Source organism: Cariama cristata, unplaced genomic scaffold, assembly GCF_000690535.1.
Source record: "Cariama cristata isolate BGI_N322 unplaced genomic scaffold, ASM69053v1 scaffold43661, whole genome shotgun sequence".
In the NCBI taxonomy this organism is placed as follows: domain Eukaryota; kingdom Metazoa; phylum Chordata; class Aves; order Cariamiformes; family Cariamidae; genus Cariama; species Cariama cristata.
In genome coordinates, this window is record NW_009599535.1 from 1 (window position 1) to 17,568 (window position 17,568).

General features: G+C 37.9%; 1 protein-coding gene across 1 annotated transcript; it reads left to right on the forward strand.

Moving 5' to 3' along the window:
• Nucleotides 1-5,095: 5,095 nt before the first annotated feature.
• On the forward strand, nucleotides 5,096-11,111 carry LOC104168926 (RING finger protein 151-like). The gene is made up of 5 exons (XM_009709700.1): nucleotides 5,096-5,316; nucleotides 6,484-6,623; nucleotides 8,433-8,595; nucleotides 9,817-9,937; nucleotides 10,875-11,111. The coding sequence occupies exons 1-5, from the start codon at nucleotides 5,111-5,113 to the stop codon at nucleotides 11,109-11,111; spliced, it is 867 nt and encodes a 288-aa protein (XP_009708002.1). The 5' UTR covers nucleotides 5,096-5,110.
• The last annotated feature ends 6,457 nt before the right edge of the window (nucleotides 11,112-17,568 follow it).

Sequence of the window (17,568 nt, forward strand, 5' to 3'; positions counted from 1 at the left end):
TTGCTTGGTGTTGCGTTGCGGCTCCAGGTGTTTCCAGGCCAGTTTTGTTCGCTGTGACCGAGATTGTTGACCACTGCTGAAGAACCTACCCAGGCGTGACCCAGAGGCCTTCCTCCTACCTGTGCGAAGTGCCCCCCTCCCCACCAGAGCTTCTGAGGAGAGCTCTTCTGTCTTTGGTCTTGCCTCTGTGCAGCAGAGCCCAGCCCTTCAAAGCCTACAAGGTGGTCTGTGAGATGCGTGTCTTGTATCGCCCTGTTTTGAGTAGGGGTTGCAGCAGGACAGCAAGTGGAAGGGTTATGGAAAAATGTTCTTTGTCAGAGTAATTCTGGTTTCTTAGATAGTGCCTGGTAGAGACATCGACCTTATATTAATTGTATATACATTGGTGTAAGCTGGTATTGCTAAGCATTCATTCTTATCCTCTTGTGTTCCCTTCCTCTTACACGAATGTTCTTGAGACTCCACAATGTACCAGGCTGGGGAGCTGAGCTGAGGGAGTAGCTCTATATCAGGCTTAACCACAGACACTGCTGTTGTCTTTCTTCCCTTTCTGCCCTGGCTGTGGTTTGTCATCCTCTGTCTTGCCCCACTCCCACAGTCACTGGAGCTGTTGCTGAGCCATCTACAAGAAAATCTAGCCTAGCAAATCAGTGAGTAGTTGTCTGTATGGTTAGTTATCTGAGGCAGTTCAGGAAGGGGCCAAATTAAATGTTCTAAGTGATTCGAGGGAGGCTAGGAGGATGTTAATTAGTGGCTAGATTAGCTTAGGCTACTGTAGGACAACTGCCAACGTTAAAACTCCCACCCAACCTGCCGAGTTCAGTCTTAAAACAGGTCAGTCACCCAGTATGATACAGTGGCTGTAGAAACAGCTTGTACTGTCACAGGTGAAGGAGTGAGTCTGCCTCTTTGGGCATTAATGCTGGCTTGAAGTGGCTTACAGTGACTGTGGCAGAATGGCATAAGACACCCTAAAACATTGCATCTATTTAGCAGGATTTAAAGCACAGTGTATCTTTGTGAAAATAGAAGCTGAAGCAATATTATATTTTAATGTCACTTCATCTCTGGGCCCTGCATAGATTGTTTGTTCTTCTACAGTGCTTCTGAAAATGCTGTCTTAGTGATGCACATCTGTAGTTCTGTCATGATTCACTCCAGCCCTTCAAACAGTTATGCTTTTTTTTGTCACATGGAAAAGAAACAATTTTTTTAAAATCAGAAACTACTATAGACAAAATATGCAAGTCACTAATCTGATTTCAGTGTCCTGATTTTTACAATGAAATAGCTTTGATTACTGCCAGACATTCAGCAAGCTATGTGATTATGTTGTTGGGAACTACATCCTGTCTGTATTCTCTCTGCTATTATACCCTCACGAAATCTCTTGTTTGAAGGCAGTGCGGTACATAGCTCAAGGCTTGTTCTAGGTGTGCATCTGCCTGGTGAAAAATGTGCGTTGACAGCTACTAAAAATGACTTGGTATCTGTGAAGTCTGGAGGAGATTTTTGCTTGTCAAAAACTATGGGGAGAAATAAAATATATGTGAAACAATGGAAGGCAAATAGCATGTAATAGTTTGTGTTTTTTCTGCCTTTCAGATTTGGCACCCACAAATTCCAGATATCCTCGTGGACAGTGTCACTGGTAATGGCCAGGTGATGGGCAAAATTCTGGACCAGAGAAACCAAAGACAAGGCAAGGTTTGGAAGTGTTAGTGGAGTGTGAGAAGGCAGTAATAAATAATGTAGTTTCTAGATGCAAACAAAAAAGGAGTGACTTGTAGTAGGAATAGAAGAGGAAGTTTTGAGGCCAAGTCGAGAAGAGAGAAGTTTCTGGGGAAGAGCAGAAGTTGAAAGTTCTGGTTTTGTGGTGGAAGTACTGAGTAAAGTGATCTGTACTGCCAGAGTGCATGGCATTCATCTGGTACTCTCCCTCTGCTTATCTGCTGACTAAAGTGCATCTTTTGAAGTAGGCAGAAGATAAAACATCTCTGGTTCTTCAGGTCAGGAACCTTCTACTGGAAGAGGTCTGGGACTTCAGTGACAGCCGTTATAGTAGGTCTCAGACCCAAAGCCACAAAGATTCTGGCACTGTGTAGGATAGTGCTGCTCCAACATCAGTCTTGAAAACATACTGAAGTTCTCCTCAGAACCCCCTCTTGATTGTATTTTTTGCCTCAAAGTTCCCATCCACTCTCCATTTGAACTCTGGTTTTGGTTGGAGCTTGATAGATAGAGATATGTGTGTGTGTATATTTGTTGCACTTCATTTTTCTGTCAAGCAGAAATAAAGTTTTTGTTTCCTACTTGATAAAAATAGTCTTTCCTGCATTCTGATAGGTTCCAAACTCGCTAAAATGTGCTGAAGAGTGTCTTGAGGACTTAGTGCTCTGGGATCAGCAACGTGTGTGCAAAATGTAGGTTACAGCATCACAATTCCTGTAGAGCAGAAACCCTAGGACAGCAAAAATACTCACAGTTTTGTTGATGTATCTTATATCTCTATGAAAGTTTTGTAAAAGCTGAATCCTCTGGTATCCACCAAGCCAAATGAAAATTTTAGGCTCACAATTCAAATTATAGAATGTATATATGCTGTTTAATAGTCCTCCAGCATAAACATACTATATGCTTCAATGCTTTCATCAGTATTTGGAACTAGGATTTGACTTCACATTCCACTACTGATAATTAGCATTATTCTTTGCTTTTTGAACTTCTCATTGTGGTCCTTGCTGTCCTTACATTCACAGCTTTGTGCAAACATAATGCTCGTTTTGTTCACGCTGAATTAGCAAAGTCCTGAATTTCTTGTCTTTGCAGGAGACCTGTAAAAACATACAAGGAAACAACAGTGTAAAAAGGATTGTTTATCATCTTCATAATATGGTATTTTCTTGAGCAGACTCCTTTAAGGCATAGAATGTCCGTGCTGTGACCGAAGGAATATCATATCCCAGAGACCTGTAAATTTAGTTCCCCTGTGTTGTTGAAGCACAGAGCTAAGTGCAGTCAAAATAAATCTGCCTGGAACCTTGCCAGGACTCTATGTGGATTGCACTCCCTGCTGCTGTGGCAACGCTGTCACTGGGTCACCCGGCTAGTAGGTGTCCCAGCTAATCTAAAGCTAGCTCAAGCATCTCTGCAAGCCATGGTATAGGCTGTGCGATAAACATGCCCGTAGAAACAAAACACAATATGGAAACTATGTAGCAGATGATGTGTTTTGTATTTGGGTAATATGTGTGCTTGCTTGTGTTAGGTATGCTTTCGTTACAGGTTTTATTAACTTTAGCAAATACCCTTTTAACACAAGCACCTTTCATAATCAGTGAAGATACGCTTTGATACTCAGATATATAAGATCCTCTAAATACCAGATTTATGTTATATTCATGAATGGCAAAGTTCTTTTTTCCCTTTAGAGCAAAATTTGATATTAGTCCTTAGAGATCCTTGTTGTTCTTACACAGTTCTAATGCAGACTGAGATTCTCTTTGAATTTCATACTGCAATTGCTAGATATCAACTGAAGGGATTTAAGTGATGACATCCTTACTAATTTTTTTAGGTGAGCAACCTTTGTTATGCTACACATCAGAGCAATGTAATTTGTCAATGCAATGAATTTGACTGATAGTTTTGTTTTAAAAATGAACTGCATATCATGCCCAGATAAAACCAGGTTTTCATCTTTTTAAGGAATATAATTTTGCCAGATTTCAGTTGCTACTTGTCAATAATATTGAATTCTCTTGTCTTCAATCTTACAAACAAAATTGTAAGGCTTCAAAATTAAATGGCGGCAGGGTGTTCAATTTTGTGATAAGTATCTGCATCAATAATAATTGAAAAAGAGACTGATGCTTTTGGTTTTTTTCCTGCTAATCTAGGCAGATCTCTTCTGTTGAATTGTAGGTTTTAGAGTCTTGCTTTGGAAAGCTTTGTTTTAATGGGCTGTTAGGACAGCATCTATTCAGCAGCTGACTGGTTAGACATAGGACTCAGTAACTTAGGAAACTCTACTGAGCCTTTTTCTTTCTAATTTTTCTCATAGGCATAATAAAGCAGTGAAGAGAAACTGAGGGAAGAAAGTATTACATGTTGTACTGATCAGAAAACTTCCTGAAGTATTTGGACAAACTACGTATATATGTAGTAAAATTTAAAAGGTAGGATATCTTCCTTTTCTGTTTTGTTTAGAAAACCTCATAACTAATGAAAACCTCTTTCATAAGTCCCAGTGGGGTTACAAAAATAATTTTGTATGTTAAGGAGAAATGCGAAGCCTAAAACATATTCTTTTAAGTGAGTTCTGTGGAATCTTACCAAATTCTACTAGGCTTTTCATGATAGGATTTTGATGAAGGCGGATTGCCTGTTAGTTCTTTTTCACAAAGCTTTCAAATCCATTTAAAGGCTTCTCAGTTTTATAAAATAGACTCTGTAGGAGAACACAGTAGCTCCTCATGATTTCAGGGGCAGCTGCAGCTTTGGCTTCTTTTTCTTCCTGAATATTAAATGTTTCTCTAGGCATGTGGAGATTTCATGCTGTTCCCGCTGGAATGGAAGTCTACAATGAGCAGAGAAGTGCAGTGATGTGCAGTTCATAAATACAAAATCTGCTAGCTGAAATTGCCACAGCTATTGTAGGGACACTGTTTTGTAAGTTTGTTAGGCATTATATAAAAGGCATTAAAATGGAGAGCAAACATTTGCATCTGAACTTCTATGACGTTTCTGCTTCAGGTGGAATTCAAGTAAACAGAAACTATGTGTTTCACAGTGACTGCTACAACTATGTTCGATAAGAGAGTTCAAAAAAAGCGTGACGTAACAAAGTCTTTGCTTTCAGAATTCAGAGAATCTTGATATGAAATTGGGATTCTGACATCCAGCAGTACAATCCTCAAATTCCCACTTAGATCTTAAACCCTCTGAAGTATGTAAGTGTTTGCATTCTCACCTGTGAAGTTCTTTATTAAGTTCTCCATATTTCTAGAATTGCTTCCAGGCCTTTTTGTGGATCTAGCCATACAGATTCAGGACAAAGACTACTTTATTTCTCTGTGTTGTTTTAATAGGTTGGAAGTGTGCAGAGAGCATGGGTTATGATATTGAGCGTTTCGTTGGCTACGTTAACGAAGGGCTATTATGCTCCATCTGCCGTGATGTGTTAGAAGATCCATTACAGGCTCCTTGTGAACACGCTTTCTGTACTGCTTGTATACACGGATGGCTTGTTCATCACAGTAACTGCCCTGAAGACAGACAAATGATTGATGTGTCTTTGCTACGACCTCTCTACAGGTATACAATAATCTTGCTCTATGTTGAAATTACACGAATTTAGGATTTCTCAGCTTTGCTTGTACAGCTTCATCTCTTGTCATTTACTGTCACTCAAATTGTCTTTATCCAATATGCCTATGGCACAAACTGATCGCTAGTATGAAAGCATTAGCATTTTCTATTTGTTATTAGTAACTTTCAAGGTGTTAAGATTTCAAAATGGAAAGAACACGTAGTTTGTTCTCTGCTTTTTTATATCTTGAATGCTGCTTCTAGATATTTGTCTGGATATTATTCTGAATGTCCTCTACAGCACCAAAACTTTCCCATACTTTTTTAGAGAAAGCAGGCAAAGAAGCGCTTGACATCTAATTCCTGTAGATAAGAACCAGTCTTCTCGCCTTCAAATCCTTTTTTTAAAAGGTCTTTAGCCATAAGAATATCTGTCTTGAGCCACCTTGTCATGTAAAGCAGGCTGTTTTCACAAGTGTGTTCTCTAATTGGTCAGACAGTTGGACTAGATGATCATTGTAGGTCCTTTCCAACTGAACTATTCTATTCTATTAATTCCTGCTATTGCCAGCACACAGAGTTTCATCAGTAGTAGATACTGCTTGCTGTTTAACCCCTGCATTGTCTAATCTTGCTTGAATTAACAGTTTTGTTGTGTTTAAAACCTTCAGCCACAGATGTTAAATTAACTCCGTTAGTACTCCCAGTATTTTTGTCAATGAGATTTTACTGTCTGGAGAGTTGAAGTATAGTGTAGACAAAACCCTAGAGTTTAAGTTATAGATTGTTTTGTCTGTACTCACTGTAGTCAGTTTGGTTTGGCATGTTTAGAAACACAAAATGTAAATGATGAATGAGTAGCCCTAGTGTTTGTTATTGGTAATATCTGCTGAGCTAGTGAAAGGTTACAGTTAAAAATTTATTCGAAACCAAAGATTTCATTTGCACATTTAATTTTGGAGACTGAATTTTCCATTAACATTGTTTCTTTTAAGCCTGTTCTTTTCCAATATGGTCACTTGGATTCTTAAAAAAAAAAAAAAATTAAACTGATTATTCACAGTTTTCATAATGGAGATTAGAATCTGACTTTCTTTTCCTAAAAGGTGAAAATACGAATTTTTCTATAATGTTCCCAGATTTAAGAACATTTTTTTTTTTTTTTGCATGAAGATATATGAAAAATGATTTAAACCGTCTTCAGCTACATTGCAAAAACAGAGAGTATGGCTGTGAAATGGTTTGTTCTCTGGAGTCTATAGACAGGCATGAAAGGGAGTGTGAATACAGTCAGATACCTTGCTCCAATGCTGGTGAGTAACATTCAAAGAAATCGAATCCTTTATATTCAGAAAACATGTGTTTATCATCTTTCTGTCAACAGAATGGCAGTAATGGCCATTATTTCCAAACAGAAAATCAAACCTTTGGCATGATCTACTCCTTACAGAAGTGTTTGAGAACAAAATGTATTACCAATTTATGGCAATCATGATCATCAACAACAATTCTTATCCAAGAACTAACCAAAATGAATGAGTATGATGGACTTGAAATTTATGAAAATACAGTAGTGCATTTGTGTTGCTTTCTGTCAAGTTATGAGTTTGTCTGTCAATTTTGACTGCTCATTTTGATGTTTGAATCAATGTAATAGCACCTACAGAACGCTTATGGGTCACAATTTATTTATAAAACAGCTGGTTGCCTGGTGCATGTGCAGCCGCTCACTCTGTCTCTCATGGTTTTAACAAAAATGTATCTTGGAAATAAGAATTGTTTTAAGCTAAATTCTGGTTAGAATTGTGTTCGTGGTAAGGTTTTTATTTAAAACAAACCTACACCTCCTGAGGAAGAAACATACTGCTAAAAAGGAACATACTGTTAAAATTTCCCAGTCGATTTTATTCAAAATGTTGTATGTTCCTAGACAAAGTTAATTTCTAGTTAATAATGCTAAGGGCATAGTCAAGTCTGTAATTAATTAGAAGAAGATTAATTAGAAGAAGATTAAGGTGCTAGAATTGCTCCACTGAAAGTTGTCATTTCTCTCAGCAGTAAGTGACTCCTGCAGATGCTTCAGATTCACTTGTTTTACTTTCTGTGGAAACAGTAGCATTTATAGGGTTACCACACCTTCTCTCTGATGTCTGGTGTTCAGGGTGTGAGGGCTCTTACATCTCTTGAACCCTTTCGCAAGAATACATTGAAGTATATTTTGAGTACCTCAATTACAAATCGTTACATTTATTAGTAAAGCGCTTCTAGAGGGCTGTCTTTTGTAATTTTCTGGTATGGTTTGTTGGCAAGTTTCATTGCTTCATTGCTTCCATTTTCTCCCTCAATTTTATCTTCAAATTAAGTGCAAGTAGTGTTACAGCAAACAGCGCCTTGATGATTAAACGTTGAGATAACAAACTTCAAGTTTTGAATGTTAAATGTAGTAATAATTTATATAGTGTTCATTTTTGGTTCTCTACATTTTACTTTTAATCACTAGAGGTTTGTAAAGTTTGTATCCTAGAATTTCTGTGGAAATGTTTCTATTTTTGCATCAATTATTAAATGTTCCTAAATAAATTTTCTGGTTTATTTATGTGGTCTAGCACAAGACCAACCAATTGTCAGGAAAACAAGGTTACAATCAGTCTCTCCCACATCTCTCTTATTATGCGTCTTTGGACCTTTTTTCCTAAATTTGATAGCCTAATTTTTTTTACACATGTGCATTCTTCAGTTCTAGTCACTGCAATCTATGGTGGAAGCACAGGCAAGCTGCGAGAGTCTTAGCTTGGCATCAGTGTTGCCACTACTGAAGTTGCTTTAATGCCAGAACAGCGGAAGAATTTACAGAAAATACCTACTTCCAGTTTTTCAGTATTTTCAGTTAATAGATAAATATCTTAATAAGACTTTTAAAGAGTGTTTTATTACTAGTTATGTGTGTTACAGCTATCATATATCATGTTCTGAAGAAATCACTTTATTCATTGCTTTAACAGATTGATAGTTGCTCAGCTCAGGATATTCCAGCTTGCTTGCTTGAGTGTTTTTGTTTGGAATTAATTAAAATGCTTTTATTAGTTGTAAATTACTGGCTTACCTTACTGTTCCCTGTTCAGGTTGTACAGTTCAGATTGAGCGACGTAACTTAGATGGTCACCTAGCAGTGTGTGAATATCGGAGCCGTGAATGCCCCAATGGTTGTGGTTACACCATTCTCAGTGCAGAAGACACACAGCATAATTGTGTGGCAGAGCTAAGAACCGAGCTAGAACTACTTCGGTACAAATCTTCTGTTTCTTTGATGTTTATGTTAGTCTGCGCCTAAAATCACTGCATAAAGCGCTTCAGATGCTAGCACTGGATTCTGGTATGTGTTAAATAGTCTAGTAATTAAGCAGTACTAATGGGCCAGGGTATTACTATGTGTTAGCATAGACTTTAAATTCTTACGGTTTTGATTCTTTTGCTGTTATTTTTTTTTTTGTCCAAGTTACGATAAATCCTAAAATACTATTGTTGGCAGTTGAACAAAACTGTGAACTGACTGTATAAAATGACAAAATACCTAACAAAACTGGACTGAAGTTGGCAATTTCATTTTTCCATTGGCCTGCTGTAGACCCAAAGTCACATTATTTAATACAGAAGACAAAAATCTCTAATTATTTTGGCAGGTACAGACTGATAGATTAAACCACTGAGGATCTAATTTTCAATTTTTATTAAAATCCTGGCATATTATTAACAGTTGGTGAATATGAATCTTCTTACCAGCATCCTCTTTTTCCTCTTATATATGTTTCTGTAGCTTTCCCTTTCCATGATATTCCAGTTGGACTTTTTTTTTTTTCATTTCTTTTTCACCGACGCTACTTCCCATTTTTATCTTTCCACTCTCTGTCTAAGTCTTTTGATCTTGAACATTGCTGTGAAGTGCGGCTCGAATCTCGTTTAGATGCATTGAAACCCAAGGGATTCTGCTACCTGGTTTCTGAACTGAAAGGATTAATGTAGTAACAGGTATTTTTTGGCTGTGAAGCTGTGTGAATGCTTAGGTTATAATAGTTTACAGCCTACTATCATTTAGTGTCCACCATAAAAGTGGTAAGTTTACATGTTTAGCAATACTCTACTATTCACACTTTTTATCTTGTCTGCATGTGTTTAGTAATACTAAGCAAGCACATACTATAGGTAAAAGGCAGTAAATCATCTCATCATAAATACATGTTCTTGAGCTCATAGAATTACTTCAGGAATATGATACAGTTGTCCCCTGTATAGGCTGTGCGTGGTCACTTTAGTGCCCCTCGGCACAATGCACTTTTTTATGCAAGTTTTATTTAAATTAATAAATAGTACTATCATGCCTCTAGAGGGGTGTCCTGGAAAGTATGATGGGAATCAATCAGGCTGTTTGGCTGCAAGAAGGCTTTCTGGAATTTGAAAATCATTTTTTCTGTGCTTACAAGACTTAACAAGGAAAAATAAACTTTTTAGGTCAGAAATGATCTGCAGAGTGGAGGAGGCAAAACATGAGATGGAGTCAAGGTTAGATTCGCAGAGAAGGCATATGGTCCAAAAAGAGAGCATTCTGCAAAATGAGATTGAAGAACTAAAGGTAAATGTGATAATCTTATTTTGTTTTTATTTTTTCCTCTCCTAATAGTCTAGCTTTTTGTTTTTTCAAGTAGTAGTCTCTTATTTTGTAAATGTAGACTCATACAGATGAGAATTACATTTAGTATGGGAAGCAAAACAGGTGCTAGCGCAATGCTTTGCCAGGCTAATCAGCTCTGTTGAGGGTTTATCTACCTCAAATTAATTTGGAGCTGACCTGGGTACCCCTGTACAAGGACTGCATTGTTCTATGCGTACGTAACATGTCCTCAGATCAGTCTGGAACTCATTTTCAGTGTCTAAACATAGGATGTACATCACAAATCGGATGTAATTAAATATCTAGCTCCTTTTTAGTGCTGTCCAAAGTGGCTCCATCCAGTGCTGACACAGAGCCCTACTGCAGGCAGTGGTGTTTACGCTATGGTTCAGCGGTGATCAAAAGGTTGGAACTTAAGTAATGAGCAAGGCTGTCTTATCTTTTCACTCATCCAGTTCTTATTGTATCACAGAATGATGATTTTTAAAGCCCAAAGCAATGGATGTGCTTTATAATTTACATTTTTACTTTTACTGGATTCAATGTTAAATCCTTGAAGAATGTATCTGAACATAACCAAAACCTTATTTTGGTTGGGGTCTTGACATAGAAAATGTAAGGAGCAACTGGGTAAATCCACTGTTTCTTATTATACTTTATTATAAACTTTTTGCACTTTTAGGAAAACGGTATTGGAATCTTTGAAACAAGACCATCTCAGAAGGTGAATGCTGGATTGTGTCTCAAATTGTTTACGTTTGTTCTGCTATCAAAAATTATTTCAGTCTTGCTTATTCTTTATAATTCGTCACCCTATATGCATGGCCAATCCAACTTCAATACCACCATCATTAGAAAAGAGTTTGTTTCTTGCAGTAAATTTGTATTTGCATTTCAGAGTCAGATGTCACGAATGATGTCAGATGTACGCTCTCTGATGGCTGCAGAGAGACAGCACCGTCAAGAGCTGGAGCAGGCAGAGCTGGAAAAACGGGAATTAGTGGAGCTACTGAGGGGGCTGCAGAAGGACTGTCGGCTAACGACTACAGAAGGAAGCAGGAAGTCAACGAATTTCCGCCCTCTGACACGACTAGAGAGTGTAAAGCGAAAACCTAGGGAAGTTACAGTTATCTGAACAGAAGTAAGCTCAAAAAGCATTTTCTTCTGATTTCTGTGACCATCTGGCAAACTTTTCTACTTTCTATTGGTAATGAATGATTGGTAAACTTTATATCATTTCTGATTGACTTGCTTTCTTTTAAAATCTAGATTACTATTTTATTTCCTCTTGGGGCAAATGGAGGAATTTTCTCTTAGGGTACACTGGGTGTTAAAACCAGTAATTGGCAATACATTTTTAGCTAATGTTTTTATAAAAAGGGGGAAGGAGACTTGATTTGTTATCTCTTTAGTGCATCATTTACAGGAGTCTTTCAAGCCTGAAAGCTAGAGCCTTTTAAAGTCAGAGATACTTAAAAGTTGTTTCCTTCCTAGTCCGTTATAGTCCGTTTAAGTCTAGTTTATGCTTGTACTTGAAACAGAAAGAAAATGTGATCATCAGTAATGACATTTGGGATGTACTTAATTCTGGGAAAAAGTCAGTGATAGAATTAGTAAGTCAGTAATAGAAATTAATAGATTTTTGTTTGTTTATAGTCTGTAGAAGGTCTATTTCAAAGGTGGAAAGAAAGCACTTTAAATTGTAATTCCACTGTTTTTAACACCTTCAGGTGAGGGTGACTTTTACTTTAGAGCTGCTCTAATTTCCCATGCTGATACACACTTAAGAGACTAATACCAAAGCCCAAGGTAATAGAGTCATCTAAAACCTTTTAAATAGATGTGTGAGTAACTTGGAGTTTGTGGGAGGGGATCTGCGTTTTATTTAAAAATTTGAAGGTTTTATATGTGAAAGTATCAACTATTTCTACAGGGTCCTTTAAGCTTAAGACCAGCCACTCAGTACTCAGTATCTTTAAAGCATATATAAATACCCAGAGTATCCTTAATTTTCTTTTGGTGGGTTTAAGGCTACTTGAATGTTAATATCCACAACAGATGAGTATTTGCAGTCGTTTGGTCTTCGGACATCTTTGTTAGTACTGAAGTTTGCAATTGTGTAAGAGCTAGGATTTTTTAACAGACTCGCAAATACTGAACGAAGGGGGCATTTGTCTGTAAGGACTGCATGAGAAATCTGTGTAGCTCTCTCTAAACTTCTCACACAGCCTGTTTATGTTGTTTTCGGTGGTATAACTAAGCCATATTCTGTCCGTTGCATCTCCTCAGTTGAGTAACTGGGGAAGAACCTGTCCTCATGTTTGCTGAATGTGCTAAATTAGTTTTGAACTTTCAGGAAAATGTGTGCAGGTGCAACAATCTGAACAAGCTAGTTTTATAGTTTAGAAAGCAAATAACATACTGTGCACACCTTGCTGTTACTTAGAGCAATGCTTTTATGGCTAACAGCATAACCAAAGAGAGAGGCAGCAACCTTCTTTAGCACATAGACTACATTATGAAGACTTGCAGTCAGAGCTGTCTTAACTTCAGGCATTAATAAATCCTTCTAAATTGCTGTTTCTTTAGTACCGCTGAAGGAGATGTGCACATGTTCAGGTCTTGTGCATTTAAAAACTGACCGAAATAACTCTTCTGGATAAGTTTGGTTGTTTTGTTTTTTTTTTCTGAAAGAAAACATTCATAGGAAGAGTTACGTCCAAATATTTACTTGTTTTCAGTCCTTATGTTCTAGATTAAATTACCGTCATTGGGAGTGTTTAGGTCACTGTAGCAGTCTCACCAACTGATGACATAGCACATCTCTTAAGCAGCTGTATTTCACAATCTGAAACAGTAAAACAGTAGCTGTGATTTGGGAAGACCTTCATTCCCACTAAACGTTCAGTGGCCAATTCACATACGTCGGTGTGTGTATTGAAGCGGTAGGTAGACAGTAAGAATGCTTTTCTTATCTTGTGTTCTAAATAAGCAAGCTCTAAGTGTCTGTGGTCTGTGTGACTCTTTCAGCATTCACACTAATTTTGAAGCTTCTTGGCAACACCAGATTTCATGCTATTAGAATCAATCAGTGCTTTTCTGTGTACTGTTACTGTGTGGTTCTGTGATGTGACTTTATCTACTTTGCTTAATGTGAAAGAGGAACGTTACTTCAAAATCGCATAGAACTCAGATGAGCTGGATCATCTTTCCCAAGTTGGAGGGCAGTAATGATCACCCCATTTTTTCAGTTCTGACCACAGAAAAAAAGAAGTTATTAGATCTGTGCTTTCTCCATATTGGCATATTCACTTATTTATGACTGAATTCCTCCTAGTATAAGAAATAGGGTTTATTTCCTATTTACCTAGCATTTGGTCTGCTGTCTGTCCCCTAAGTGACAGACACGGAACTGCATGAGAAAACGCATCCTAGGCGGTAAGGAAGTGGAGACAAAGAGTAAGTGGGGTCTGACTGTCTTCCCTCAGCCCCAGCGCGATGATGCAGCTGCGCCAGGCTGTGCCACCAGCTAGCTTACCCATGTAAATGGCTAGCTTGTGGCATTGCCATTCACATGGCATTAGAATTAAAAGGAGATTAAATCTTTATCCACAATCAAGTAGGTACGAAATGTAATAGTACCAAACCTGGGAGATTCACAAACAAAACTCACAGAGAGCAAGCGGTTAAGTAAAGTACGTGAGACTACAAGGTATTACAAGGAGTTGCGCAAATCCTTATCCTACTTTAAATTGGGTGAAAAAGAATAACACTAATGATGTATTTAAAGAAATCAGTATTTTAAAGCAAGTGGTAAGTTTGTCCTTGAAAAAAAAAAATCAACATGTACATATTTATTCTGAAGACCCAGGAAGCCAGTTACAAATACATGTAATGTAAACCAGTTCCCTTAAATTGACTTCTCCACTTGAGAGGTCAAATTCAAGACAAAATATTGTTTCCTCTGTTTCCTTTGGCATTAAAGCTGCGTTCCATCTTCTTCTACACTCCTCTCAAAGCTAAAAAATGTCGGTTGTCTTGGCCAGTATGGACCATTGCTGCTAGGATTACTTTACTTGGAGCGGGAACAGTAATTTTGGGGAGAGTTTCCCGTAGGTTTAGATGATGAGTTTCAACAAAAGGCATGGAACTGAGAATCCTGCATCTGAGTGAGATGCAGGAGTGGCAAGGAAGAATTTTGCTGGACTTCCTAATGAAGGTGGCAGTTTTTAGTTAGTATGACTGTAGTACTAGATTCACAGTCTCATATGAGATAAGTTAATTTAGTATCACACATATACAGGAGTTTCTCATCAGTGCAGAAGGGAATGGAATTACATAGTCAAGCAAAATAACTAATACAGTGAAGTATTTTGACTGGCCAAAGGTGTGTTTATGGCAAATGTTCTTAGGCAGTTTTAAGAAGTTGCATGTATTAATAGATCCCAGGTGGCAAACAGTTCCTAAGATGTACAGAAATGGGTAGCTTTCCAAATTAAATTTTCCATGTGCAGTCCTCTTGGATGTTTCTGGCATGGTGCTTTTCTACGGCCATTTTACTTAGAAGTGCTGGATAGCACGTAAAGGGAGCAGTACCAGCCTTGCCTTTCTCCCGTACTGCTGGTCGGATGAAGTATGGTAGGTCAGGGAGACTTTACCACATAGACAGATGCCTTTATAAAGACCTACAATTCTATGCAACTTTCTATTAACAAATAAACATTGAACTGTCTTCCAGCATTATGGTTCACTGCCAGTCTATTTACATTTTCTACCTTTATATACACAGGAAGGATAAACCAGTGCTTAACAGATCTTAATCTCTAGTGTGTAAAAGAAACAGTAGCACTGTTTGTATCACTTTGAAGTACTCTTTGTATAAAAGTTGAACTAATAAAGGGTCTGTACCATAATTAATGCAGTTTTGTTCACTTCTTTCGGTTACAGAAGCTTGAGTACTCTCTTTATCAGATGAAATAACAAAATTTAGGTATGCTGGCTGCACAGTGCAGGAAGTCATGAATAAACTACAGTGGACGGTCAGCACACTGGCTGTATTTTGCCAAATGGAGGGAGTATATCGCAATAAACAAGGCGCGCATTCAATCAAGCAGTATCCCTTCTCAAGGATTTTTCTCCTGCCTCACAGATGGGAGCTTCTGATTGGGATGAGGAGCCGTTTTGACAGCAAAGAGCTAGCAAAATTTGAAAACACCTAGACTACGGTAGTATGATGCTCCAGTTCTGCACAGACAGCAGGGTAATAAACTGGCAAGAAGGGAAAAAATTAACTCATCCCTGATGCCAGTTTTTCATAGCCACTACAAAAGCCCATGTGGGATAGGAACATGTAAGAACAGGAAAAGAAGAGGAGCGTTGTTTGAAGTTGTAATGGAGGGATGCATTTGCTTACACATGAACAATCTGGACATGGGGCAGTCGAGAGCTTGACTTAGCTGCAGGCGGTTATCTGCATTAACTGCCCCCGGCACATTCCCTGCCCTGATGGGAGGAGTTACTCAGCAGGGAAAAAAAAAAAAGGCTGAAAGCTTGCACATCACAGCTACAGAGAGCAGCTCAATAGCTTGCAGATAACCTGTTTGTTTATTTGCTTATACCTATCCATTTGAATCTGGCCTTCAGCCAGAAGAGAGTCATACAGACTGCATAGCTGCTAAAGAATTTGGAAGTTAAAAAAGGAGGCGCACACAGCTTGTTTCACCCCTATCCCTGAACCAAGGCAATTCTTACAGGTTTCGGCCAGGTAAGATTGTCGCCTTTCCTTACCCCACGCTAGTGCACACAGACGGTCTGTGTACTCAGCCGCAGGGCTTCAGGAGGGAGAACTCTACTGCATTGTGGATCTGTGCTGCCTTACTCGCTCCTCCCCAATTGTTTTGCTCATCAGGTAAGCGTATGACTCGCTAAACAGTATTTTGCCATTGGCATTAGCTGCTTCCAGTGTTCTGGAGCTCCAGTCAGGAAACAAAACTTGAAAATTTCTTTCTGGGCAGAGTATAAAAAGCAAAATTTAATGCTAAAAGTGTTATTTACTCATAATAGGAATCCAGTTTAAAAGGACAAACCAAGTAACTCCAAGTTTTAAACAGCATTATTTCAAGTTGAATTTATCCAAGAAAGGAACCACTTTGCATGGACGGGTCACAGAACTAAATTTTAAAAAAACCCCAAACATGATAGACATATTCTTCAAGTTTAACTAAATTTACAGAGCTTCCATACATCAAACAATTTAACCAACCCTTTATTTCCTCCTAGTTCGAAAATGACTAGTGTGACATGCCATATATTTTAAACTTTCAAGAACCAGTACTGAATATTTACATATTTATTCCATGCTTGACACTTTTCTTTACTTTTCATTTCAAATTCCCTGACAGAAAACAAATGATTCATATCCCTGCTAGTTTCCAACACAGTGAAGTTTCTAAAAAAATAAAACCACCTTAAACACATGGTCTAAAGGAGCTAATCAGCTTTAAAAATATTTATGCAGTGCTCCTTAAAAAAATAGCATTAATACCTGTAATGCCTGCGAGAGCTCCACCCATTTTAGTCATTACAATTGCATTATTAGTAAAATTACATCTTCCTGTTATTTTGCCATTCAGAAAATTGTTTGGCTTCCAATCCAAATCTTTGTTCATGTTATTTTAAACGACATTAAAACACATACCTTCATGAACTGATACTATTCCCTTGAACTGCACCCCATCAATTAATACAAGTTTACCACTTTCATAGGTTATGTCAATTGACTTTGTGCAAACTAATTACCTCTCAAACAGTGGGACGCTGTCCCAGAGTCTCCACACAGAGCGAGTGCACATAATAGGGGCCTTCTGTGGTTCAAATAAAAACCTACTTAATTTACCCAGGCAGTATAAAGCTTAAAAAAAAATAAATCATCAATTTAAAGTATTATCATACTTTAGAAACACTTAAAATAGGGTATTAAAGTTTATGAGTCTAGACAGACAAGCTGTCCAAAGTAAGTTAAGATTACATAAAATAACATTACAACTGGGCCTTACGTAAGTAGACGAAGACCCCTTTATGGCACTTTTGCAATGTTAAGAGACTGAAGCATAACTGGAAACCAAGCTCAGCCAAGTCTGACAGTGGAGCTCAACTGTAAAAATTGTATATGGCCTTTAGAAAAAGCTACCACTCCTCAACCCCTTCGAAAAATGCAATAGAAGGCTATTGAGAAGTGGTTAATTCTATGAAATCTCATGGAGTCCAATCCAATGGAATGCAAAACACATAAAAAGCTTACTTCAATCACTGAATTTAGTATGAAAACAAATTTAGAGTTGAATCTAGTGGTAACATTTCTTTATGAATTCCTCCTTCTCCAAGTTTTTCTTTTTGCACTATATCTCAGCCTAATTACAGAAACAAAAATCCAAACCATCTACTCAAAGGGAAGTTTTAGCATCACTGTTTAGCATTCACACCTCTCTCTGCCTTCTCAACCATGTAAGTTAGCAGAGAGGCAGGCAACAAATTAACTCCAGGCTCTCTAAGGACAGGGGTATCTTGCCTTTTAACTTCAAAGCATGTCTCTC

Coding starts and splice junctions, on each gene's coding strand:
- LOC104168926 (XM_009709700.1), top strand. CDS start 5,111: ATGGGTTATGATATTGAGCGTTTCGTTGGCTACGTTAACGAAGGGCTA. Junction 5,317..6,483: donor TTGCTACGACCTCTCTACAG/GTATACAATAAT, acceptor TTTTGCATGAAG/ATATATGAAAAATGATTTAA. Junction 6,624..8,432: donor GATACCTTGCTCCAATGCTG/GTGAGTAACATT, acceptor TTCCCTGTTCAG/GTTGTACAGTTCAGATTGAG.